This window comes from Rhinopithecus bieti, unplaced genomic scaffold (genome assembly GCF_001698545.2).
Source record: "Rhinopithecus bieti isolate Rb0 unplaced genomic scaffold, ASM169854v2 scaffold_110, whole genome shotgun sequence".
Classification (NCBI taxonomy): Eukaryota; Metazoa; Chordata; class Mammalia; order Primates; family Cercopithecidae; genus Rhinopithecus; species Rhinopithecus bieti.
Window position 1 is genome coordinate 2,573,625 of NW_016803311.1, and position 11,818 is coordinate 2,585,442.

Here is an 11,818-nt window from a genome sequence, read left to right on the forward strand (position 1 = left end):
GAGTAGCTGGGACTACAGGCGCCCACCACCTCGCCCGGCTAGTTTTTTGTATTTTTTAGTAGAGACGGGGTTTCACCATTTTAGCCAGGATGGGCCCGTCTCGGCCTCCCAAAGTGCTGGGATTACAGGCTTGAGCCACCGCGCCCGGCCAGCTCTTTTGGCTGCCTACCGTATGTAGGCAAGGAGGGCCAAGTGGGTCTTTTCCTAAAGATTTCTCCATGGATTTTAAAATCAAGTTTTAGATTTTTCATTTTGGAGATTGGATGATACATGATTTACTCTTATTTTACTAAATCCTGCTACTTAAATTTAGAGCATTCATTCACCGTTCTAAAGCTGAGATGGAGGATAATTCCTGGGAAGAGTAAAGAAATAAAAACGACTATGTCAAAAGGTACAGTTATCTTAGCAGAAGGGATTGGCCACAGCCGAATGGATTAGTTTAATCCTAACAGACACGTTGACGCCAAGTACTGAGTGTGTGCATTAAAAGTGCGTGGCAGGTCAGGTGCATGGCTGGGATTTTCTGCCCAGTTGCTGCTGGTGCAAACCTTTGCACCAGAAGCAGATGAGAAACAGCTATAGTAGAATGGGCAGTTCTCCAAATGAGAAAAATATTACTTTCAGGAAATAAAAAAAGGAACAATAGAAATTGAACTTGCTTCTTTAAAGAAATTCTTACTGAATTTTCTCTTGATATAATCTGCCTTCACCAATAATATGGAACTTAAAAAATATGTCATTGTTCTGCAAAATGAGAGACAGATCAGGCATAAGAAACAAGGAAGGTCAGTGCGTGCCCCTGCCTTAGCTAGCCTGCAAAATGCCATGACACAGAGGCCATAGCCCAGGGATGAAAAGATCATCTTTCTGGCCCCACATAGAGAAGAACACCTTTTTGATTATTACTGCCAATACCCCAGGGGCATACGTGTTTGGAGCCTTAGCAGAAGTGGAAATAGAATCAGCAACTCCAGAGAGATAAAGATAAAGATGGTGTGAGAGGTAGGCCAGAATTTAGTCAACAAGAAAAGGGGTGTTTTCTGTTGAAGGCAGTGTAGGTAGGGCAATAGACAAACTACAGGATTCAGTCACAGGGACCAGTCATAAAAAAGCAAGGGCAACTACATAGGCTGTCTCTGAAGCTCGAATTCCTAGCCATAGGGCTTTGAAGGAGTTACTTAAATTTTCTAAACTCCCATTTCCTCTACTGTAAAATGGAAGTGGCAAAATGTGCTAATGCATCAGTTATATTTTGTCCCTTAAATTATGCCTTTTCTATTTACTCATGATGTGACCTTGAATAATGTCATCACTTGGATCTTGAATATTCTCCTCTATAAAATGGGCACAATAATTTCCTCTCTTCTACCTCAACAAAAATCAATGTGAGGAATAAATGGGAAAATGAGGGTGAAAGGGCTCTGTAAGTTCTCAAAAATCATACCATGCATGTAAAGTACTGTTATTAGAGAATAGAAGGTACAGCGTTTTGAGCTGATGTCGATCACTAGAAATTAATACTCTGTAAGATTCTATAATCTACGTCAGGGAAAATAAGGATGGGACACATAAGATAATTCTATGGACTGTGTTATAGTCTATAGCGAGTGTTAGAAGGCCAGATGGTGATCAGGACAGGTGGAGCACCACCTTTACCCAGACTGCATGCAGCATGCAACACCAGAGGAAGACACACCAGGAGAGAAGCCTGAGGCATGGTGAGGGTGTGGGCACGTGCTAGTCAATGCATGGTTTGCAGCTGCTGCCAGAGTAGGAGCTGTTTGTTACTGGTCTATAAGGAGGTACATACAGAAAATGAAATGTGTGTTTAGAAACAATTACAGAAACTTTACGCTGTTGTGACATCCAAATATGTGATCAGTGAGCTTCATTTAACATTTTTTTTTGTCTTTCATTTACTCTTATTTTATTTTAGGCACACACCATTGTACCTGGTAATTTTTAAAGTTTTTGGTAGAGACAAGGTCTCGCTATGTTGCCCAGGCTGGTCTCAAACTCCTGGGCTCAAGCGATCCTCACGCTTTGGCCTCCCACAGTGCTGGGATTACAGTTGTGAGCCACTGCATCTGGCCTTGAGTCAGTCACCTTAACTTTGCATTCTGGTTCTCTTTCTTACTAGCAGTGTGATAGTTCATTTAACTTTTCTCTGCATTTTGTTTAACAGGAACAAGTTAAATCTTAAAAAGGTATAGGAAGGATAGTAACATAAACAATACAGTAGGTGTTGAATTAATGGCAGTTTCTGTCATTACTGGTTGAAGAACTGGAACTCTGGGAGGAAGAGACCTCTGTTATGAAGACCAGTACCTTTCCTGACTCAGGCTCTGAAGGGGCTGAGAACAGGAAATAATGTTTACCACAGGGTTGTACTCTGTCACCATGTGAAGGCTGTTGATTTCAATGAAACGGCTCAATTTGGTGGCATCAATGCTTTCAGTGTCTTCATCCTCTAAATTCAGTTGTTCATTGTCTACCTGGGTAACAAAAAACAGAATAAAGTCACTATTCCATCTTTTTTTCATGTATTGATAAACGTCTTTGGACCTCCATGTGACAGGCACTGATTAAAGCTCTGAAGACCAAAAGATAAGTAAGAAAGTTTCCCTGCCCTAGAAGGACAAACTGTCCTGTAGAATCCAGATGTCATCACAGGATAATCACAGGCCCATATGTCACCTAAGGAAGAGCAGAAAAGCTTCAAGGAAGAAGTTACTCCTGAAAAGTGGCTAAGCCTTCATCAGATAAATGAGGATGAGGAAGGAGCTTTAAATAGAGAACCGTATTTACAAATACTGTGAGATGTGAGAGGTTGTGGTCTCGAAGCTGCCGTTAGTTCACTGTGACCCTAGCAGATGTGATGTGAGAGTTGCAGAGAGACAAGGTTAGAGGGATAAGGAGGAGCAAATTTGGAAGTGTCTGGAAGCCAAGGCAAGTAGATTAAATTCTATCTGAGGGCAAGGGGGGCCATTGGCAAGGTCAGATTTGTGTTATATTTATGCACCCTTTTACTGTGAAATAAAACACGTGTGGAGAAAAATATAACACAGTATAAACATTTGCTGTAAAGCTCAGCAAATTATCACAGAGAAAACTACTGTAGAATCACCACCCAGGTTAAGAAACAGAATATTGCTAGAACCCCTGAAGTCCTTGTGCTTCCTTCTAATTTATAATTCATCCTTTTTTTTTTGCCAAAGGTATGCTGACTTTTATGTTGACCATTTTCATTCTTTGTAGCTTTACCACTTAAAGATCCTTCTTTTAATGCTATAGTTTAGTTTTACCTTATTTTTTAACATTGAATACATGTAAACAAACCATTTTTTTGTCTCTTTGGTTTAACATTTTGATTATAAGTCATTCATGTTATTGCATGTAGCTGTTGTTTGTTCATTTTCCTTGCTGTATAATATTCCATTGTCTGAATAAACACAATTTATTTATTCATTTTACTACTGATGAACATTTTGATTGTATCTAGTCATTAAGACAATGCTGCAATGAACACTTCTTGACTTTTGGTGCATATATGCCTCTGTATCCACTGAGCATATACCTCAGATTGGGATTTTTGATTATAGAATATGTACATATTTAACTAGTAGAAAATGCCAAGCTATCTTCCAAAGTGGATAATAACTTGCACATACCAGTACTGTGTGTGAAAGGTCCCATTGCTCCACATCCTTGTCAACATTTGCTATTGTCAGTTTTTCTAATTTTACTGATTTTGGTGGATATGGTTATATCTCAGTGGCTTTAATTGCATTTCTCTCATTAACAGTTAATAATAATTTAAGGATATGAGGACAATTAAAGATAATTTCCCTCTTTATTCTCTTTATGAAGTGTTTATTCATGTTGCTTGCCCATTTTCTTTTGTCTATCTTTTCTTTCTGATTTGAATGTGTTTTTATATATGCTGGATATGAGTCCTTTGTTGGTTCCATAGTGCATGTATTTTCTTACTAGGGCTTCTCTTTTAATAGTTACTGCATATGAAAGAAGGTAATTTAAACATAGTCAAGGTTATCATCTTTATAGCTAGTGTGTATTTTTTCATTTTGTTTTATTTAAGAAATCTTTGACTACCCAAAGGTCATGAAGATATTCTCCTATATTTTCTTTCTCAACATTATCTTTCACAATAGATCTAAAATCCACTTGGAACTCATTTTTCTTCTTAAAACGGATGCAAGTTAGGCCAGCAGTGGTAACTCACACCTGTAATCCCAGCACTTTGAGAGGCTGAGGCCAGTGGATCACCTGAAGTCAGGAGTTCAAGACTAGCCTGGTCAACATGGTGAAACCCCGTCTCTACTAAAAGTATAAAAATTAGCGAGGCGTTGTGGTGCATGCTTGTAATCCCAGCTACTCGGGAGGCTGAGGCAGGAGAATCACTTGAACCCAGAAGGCAGAGATTGCAGTGAGCCGAGACCACACCATTGCACTCCAGCCTGGGTGGAAAAGTGAAACTCTGTCTCAAAAGAAAAAGGATGCTAAGATCCTTGATTTTTGTATTACTCTTCTCTAAAGTGAGTATTAAAGTCTCCCTCTTTCTGATTGCTTACATTAATTGGGGCATTGGTCTTCTCCTGTCCTGGGTTTTTCTGGTTCTCAGGCCTTCAGATTCAGACTGGAATCTACACCATTGGTGCTTCAGCCCTCAGGCCTTCAAACTACAACACTGGCTTGTCTGGGTCTCCAGCTCACAGGCAGTAGATGGTGAGACTTTTCAGCCTTCATATTTGTGTGAGCCATTATCTTATTAAAAGAATCTCTTAATATGTATATTCATATATATAATCTTTACCATATAACATATATGTAATTTGTATTATTTTTATGTAATATTTACTATGTAATAGCTATCTATAATCTATTATCTATCATCTATCTATCTATCTATCTATCTATCTATCTATCTATCTATCTCCTGTTGATTCTGTTTCTCTGGTGAGCAAAGAAACAGAAAAACAGAACCAATCCTATTGCAAATAATACTGCTATGCCATTAGCTTTACTACTTTTATTGTTATTGACAAATTGGTGAAAACTTTTCTTAGTGTTTGAAGTCTTTTCCTATTTTATTATGCTTTACTTTTAACCTACTATTCAGATTTGTACATGTTTATGGGGTACAGTGTGATGTTTCAATACATGTATATATTGTGTAAACTATTAAATCATAGTATTTAGCATATCTGTTGCCTCAAACATTTGTCATTTCTTTGTGATGAGAACATTAAAAAATAATTTCTTCTAGCTATTGTGAAATTCCAATACAATATTGTTAACTCTACTCACCCTACTGTGCAATAGAATACCTAAACTTATTCCTTTCATCTAACTGTAATTTTGTACTTACTAACCAATTTCTCCCCGTCCCCACTTCCCTCTTCCCTCCCCACTTCCCCCTCTACTCCCCAGCCTTCCATAACCACTATTGTACTCTCTATTTCTATAGATCCACTTTTTTAGATTGCTTGTATGAGTGAGATCATGTGATATTTGTCTTTCTGTACAAGGCTTATTTCACTTAACATAGTGTCCTCTGGGTCTATCTGTGCTCCTACACATGAGAGAACTTCATTCTTTTTTATGGCTGAATAGTGTCTATTGCATATATGTACTGCATTTTCTCTCTCCATTCATCTGCTCACAGACACGTAAGTTGATTCCGTTTCTTGGCTATTGTGAATAGTGCTGCAATGAACATGGGAGTGCAGGTATCTCCTTGACATACTATTGATTTCATTTCCTTTGGATGTATACCCAATAGTGAAAGTGCTGGATCCTATGGTAGTTCTATTTTAAAATTTTTGAGGAATGTTCATACTGTTTTCCATAATGCTATACTAATTTACATACCCATTAACAGTGTATAAAAATTCTTTCTCCACATCCACACCAGCATTTGTTACTTTTTGTCTTTTTGGTGATAGCCATTCTAATTGGGATGAGGTGATATCTTATTGTGGTTTTCCAGTTTTTAATTAAAAAACATGTAGAAAGCAACCCCTGACCTGACCTATGTGCTCCTTTTCTCCCCAGAAGGAGCTTATCATTGTTAGAGATGTTTGAACCAGAGCAACTCCATCATGAATAGGAGCTAGGAAAAATGAGCTGAGACCTACCAGGCTGCATTGCAAGATGGTTAAGACATTCTAAGTCACAGGATGAAATCGGCACAAGATACAGGTCATAAAGACCTTGCTGATAAAACAGGTTGCAGTAAAGAAGCTGGCCAAAACCCACCAAAATCAAGATGGTGATGAGCATGACTTCTGGTCGTCCTCCGTGTTACCCTCCCACCAGCCCCATGACAGTTTACAACGGCCATGGCAAAGTCAGGAAGTTACCCTGTATGGTCTGAAAAGGTGAGGCATGGATAATCCATGTGATCAAGAAATAACCATAAAAATGGACAACCAGCAGCCCTTGGGGCTGCTCTGCCTATGGGGTAGCCATGCTTTCATTCCTTTACTTTCTTAATAAACTTGCTTTCACTTTATTCCGTGGACTCACCCTGAATTCTTCCTTTTGCAAGATCCAAGAACCCTCTCTTGAGGTCTGGATCAGGACCCCTTTTCACTAACATCTTTCTGAAGACCGTGGAAGGAACTATAGTGAGAAAACCGGCTGACCCAAAGCCTAACTTCGGGTAAGTTATTGGGTCCAGTTACATCATGAATTAAGGGTCATTCCATGTTTTGACGTTTCCAAGATATCAAATCCTATTATTTGGCCAATTTTAAATTTGAAAGTAGCAAAAAATACATAGAAATCTATACATTTCCTCCTTAGAAGGCTCTAAATGCACTCATAAGTTTGATATGTAGAATTTTGTCATTCAGTTCAAAATGCTTCCTCATTTTTTGTTCTTAATTCTTCTCTAAACTATTAGTTATTTAGAAGTGTATTTCTTAATTTTAAAATGTAAGATATTCTGGTTATATTCTTATTGATTTTTAGCTTTATTTTTATATTTTATTTTATTATTTATGTCTTTAAAATTAAGTATATTTTGCAGTTTTTGAATACAGTATTCTACAAATGTTTATCAGGTCACTTGGTGAATTTTATAGTGGAAATTTTCTATATCTTTCTTTTTTTTAACCAACTTATTTTATTTAAAAGTGTGTTGGGGCTGGGCGCAGTGGCTCACGTCTGTAATCCCAGCACTTTGGGAAGCCGAGGAGGGCGGATCACAAGGTTAGGAGATCGAGACCATCCTGGCCAACATAGTGAAACCCTGTCTCTACTAAAAATACAAAAAATGAGCCAGGCATGGTGGCGTGCACCTGTAGTCCCAGGTACTCAGGAGGCTGAGGCCGGAGAATCACCTGAACCTGGGAGGCAGAAGCTGCAGTGAGCCAAGATCATACCACTGCACTCCAGCCTGGGCAACAGAGCAAGACTCTGTCTCCAAAAAAAAAAAAAAAAAGAAGGGTGTTAAATTTTTCTATTATGTTGTGACTTTAACCATCTTTTCATTCAATTTTGTCAGTTTGTGTTTATATAGTATCAGGACATGTATTTGATAAATGCAAAATTTAGAATTATTAAATCTGTCTGGCAAATTGAAACTGTCATTATGAACTGTTATTCTTTATCTCTAGGAATGCTTGTTGCCTGATAGTCTACTTTATTTGGTATTAATATATTCATATCTTTCTTTTGGAAGTGTTTGTATGGTATAGCTCCATCCTGTGTTTTACTTGTATCACTTGCAGAAGGCACATAGTTGCATTTTTCAATCCAGTGCCTGATAATCTTTGTCTTTTAACTGGATTATTTCCATGAAATGAAATTACTGATGTATTTAATTATGCATTTTCCATTGGTTCTATGTGTTCCAAATTCTATTTTTCTTTATTTCTGGCCTACTTTTGAATTGACTGAGTACTATATATTATTTTCTTCTTTCCCTTTATTGGCTTAGAAGTTACATAGGCTTTAATTACTTCCTCAGGGATTGCCAGAATACATTATACAACATGCATTTTTTTCACTTATCAGAACCTAATATTAATTGGCAATTTCAGCTTCTTCTTAGACAATGCAGACATTAGAATATTCAAACACAGTTTACCTCTTTTAAATTCAATTTTCTGGTTCTACATTCAAGACTTACACAGGATTAGTGTCATGTGTTTTAATTCCAGATCTCACAGGATATGATTCGTTTTGTTATATCTTCAATATACACTTACATTTATGCACATATTTACATTTTAGTTTCTCTTTATTTATTCCTGTGTTTTTTAGCTTCTATGTGGGTTTTCTTTCCTCTGCTTAGAGAAGACATTTTACTATTTTCCTCAGTATGAGATGGATGTGTTGAGTGACAAATCCTCCCAATGTGGCTGTTTAATATGTATTTATATTCTGTTTAATTTTGAAGCCTGTTTTTGCTGAGGGTAGAATTATAAAGTTGGCAGTTATTTTCTTTCAGTATTTGAAAGATATAATGCTTTGTATTCTGCATTCCACTGTTGCTATTGAGAAGTCAGCTGTGAAGCTTATGGTTGTCCCTTTGTGATTATTTTGATGGTAATCTCTCTTTTCTCTGACTTCTTTTAACATTTTATCTTTTGTTAAGTTTTAGATGTACTATGGCAGGGCTAAGAGTGCATTATACGCATTCCACATGTATATATATTTGCATATGTGTAGGCATATGTGTGTATATTTGTGTGTGTGTGTGCATGTGTGTACATATGATCACTCTAATCCAATTTCAGGGGTTGAAATGATTTGCATCTGTGCTGCAGCCCTCAAGAGGGCTTATCTACTATGATTCATCCCTGTTTTTAGGTACAGCTGTGTAGGATTCGAAGGGTTGAAAGGTGTTGTACTAGATTCACTTCCTATTTCCCCTTGTGAGGCCTGGACTCCCACATTTAATTTTCAACTCCTGAGGATCTCAAAATGCAAATTTATTTCTTAGCTTCTTGGTTGCTTTTGGAACTGACCAAATCCCTCTAAACAAAAAGCAGTCCTCAATGCAGGGTTCATCTTTTTGGGTTTTCATTTTCTTCTAGATCTTGAGCTAGACATTTTCCCTCTTTTACTAGCTCTTTAATGCCTTCAGACACACACACACACACTCACACTTACACACACACATTCAGACACACACATTTTAACTTTTAAAAATAGTCTTTGGTAGAAAGGATTGTCTGGTTACATGATCCATTATCCCAGATTCGTATTTCAGAACAACCTTGCCACCACACTCAGATATACTGAAAGACAGGACTTCATTCTTCCAATCATTGTGCTCAGTTTTCTATTTCTTCTCCCCAGTCTACTTAAGCCTATAAAGACACAAAGATAGTGCCTCCACCATCCATAGATAGATCCAGGCCTACAGATAAAATTATTAGTGTCAGCTCCTGAACAGTTTTGTCCATTTCCTACAATAGTTTGCATCACTTTTGAGATCCTTGGGCCACCTGCCCTTGGACGTCTCCTTAACCCTTTTCCCTCCATGTGCTATCTGTGTAGGTCCTGCCCAGTCAGATCTTGCCTTGGATCAGAACCACCCTTTTGTCCCCAAGGTACTTTCTTCTAGTCTACCCAGTAAAATCAGAAGCAAATCTCACGTTAGTTAATGTAGGAGGGAATTCAGGCAAAGGGAAATTAAATTCACTAAACAGCAAGAATCCAAGATTGCTCTTTATTGTCATCCCAGTGATGATTCCTATTTCATCTCTTTTGTTCAAGAGGGTCTCCCATTGGGGTAACTGAAAGCAATAAAAACCTTGGAGATGTGCAATGGACCCCTTATGGTTAATTTTAATTCTGGATAGATCCAGTCATTCTCTTACAATCCATTTGTTTAATAATTATTTGCTGAGTGCCTGCTATATGCACTGAGGCACAAAATTGCAGCCATTCATTCAGATGGCAATTTAAGCACTCTTTATTTTAGGATTGCTTTACGCAATTTAAGTTTATGAAATCAATAAATGCCGAGGTACAGAAAAGTTTGTATTTCTAAAACAGAATTTTGAAACAAATCAAAACCACAGGGTAAAAATGAACTCCTTGGGTATATTTAATTGTTTAAAAATTCACAAAGTTTTGGAAAACTTGGGGGAAAAAAAAACAAAACGCATGAAAGCAAGAGAAAAGGTCTTAGGTGGATCCTTGCCCACCCTCCTACCACCTTCTTCTCCTTCCCTTGCCCGTATCAGGAAGAATGAGTAGAGAAATAAAATGAGCACACAAAAAATTGATATTTGCAGCTCCTCTGGATCCTTAATGCTGCTACCGACTTGTATTTCCAGCTGGCATGTCTCCTTCGTGCTTAAGGCTTTGCTATTGCAACCACCAAAATCATCATCATTATCATCACAATCAGGACTCATTTAATATTTGATGTGTCTAAATGCTTCCTGACTATTTTTCTAGGAACTCCTAGGCCTGGCGCATGCGCCTCAGCTGACATCGCTGTGCATGGACCAAGAATTCCCCCCTCTCTGTACTCTTTTCCTGGCAGTCCCTCATACTTCCCAGAACAGGGAGAACAGGAAAAGCCAGTTACTCTGGGTGTTTCTGGACTTAAAGAATGCACTAAATTGGAGGCAGAGCATGTTAACCGGTGATAACATTCTCTAAGAAGCAAAAGAGCTTTAATAAAAGCCACCCTCCTGCAGTCTCTCTAGTTTGTTGTACTTCTTTTAAGAAAACATGCCCGATCTTTCATTATTTCTTAAACTAATAAACTCTGGAACATTCATGTTTAGGGTTTTTGGAAGCAACATTTGAACAGGAAATCTCACTCTGTAAAGGGAATTATTTGCATAGTGCACTGGAAAGAAAATCCAACCCTAGAACCAAGAGTTGGAAAAACCTTTAAAATATCATTTTTCAGTTTTATGGAAAGAATTTTACTGAAAATATCATATTTTATTTGAGAGAAAAGAGGCATCAGAAGAAAAACAGAAATAGTAAACTGGAAAGATTGCTACCTTAAAATATAATTTTGAATTTCCTCAAGAGTATCTGAGGGAGTATTTTTTGTTATAGACACTGTATCATACCAAGAGATTTAATCACTCATTTTCTGTTCATTCATTAGTATTTCAGTTATATTCATTTGAATTCCCATGGATTTTTCTAACAACCCAGATTTTTATAAAATGTATTAAAATTGTCTTAGTTTACACCACAGTTATAGTAGTAAATGTCTTTGGTGGCACTGAGAAATCGTTTGTTAAACAAAGGTCCTCATGTCCTCGGTTTGTTTTTGTAAGCTGCTCAGCTTACCGTATATTTAGTAAATACATACTTTAAAAAAATGTTTCATCATGGACACAGGGAGGGGAAAATCACACACCAGGGCCTGTCGGGGGTATGGGGGGTTAGGGGAGGGAGAGCATCAGGACAAATAGCTAATGCAGGCAGAGCTAAAAACCTGGATGACGGGTAGATAGGTGCAGCAAACCACCATGGCACAAGTATACCTATATTACAAAGCTTCATGTTCTGCACATGTATCCTGGAACTTAAAATAAAATAAAATAAAATAAAATAAAATAGAATAAAATAAAAAATGTTGACCGGGCGCGGTGGCTCACGCCTGTAATCCCAGCACTTTGGGAGGCCGAGACGGGCGGATCACGAGGTCAGGAGATTGAGACCATCCTGGCTAACACGGTGAAACCCCGTCTCTACTAAAAATACAAAAACAAAACTAGCCGGGCGAGGTGGCGGGCGCCTGCAGTCCCAGCTACTCGGGAGGCTGAGGCAGGAGAATGGCGTGAACCTGGGAGGCGGAGCT

The 11,818-nt window shown here is 38.0% G+C and overlaps 1 protein-coding gene across 3 annotated transcripts in view; it reads right to left on the reverse strand.

The window, feature by feature from the left end:
- ERP27 (endoplasmic reticulum protein 27) overlaps positions 1 to 11,818 on the reverse strand; it is a 28,556-nt gene that overhangs the window by 7,831 nt on the left and 8,907 nt on the right. For all 3 annotated transcript variants that reach the window (XM_017873638.1, XM_017873647.1, XM_017873642.1), the window contains one exon: positions 2,382 to 2,498. In XM_017873638.1, the coding sequence (XP_017729127.1) occupies positions 2,382 to 2,498 (117 nt within the window). The remainder of the gene's footprint in view (positions 1 to 2,381; positions 2,499 to 11,818) is intronic.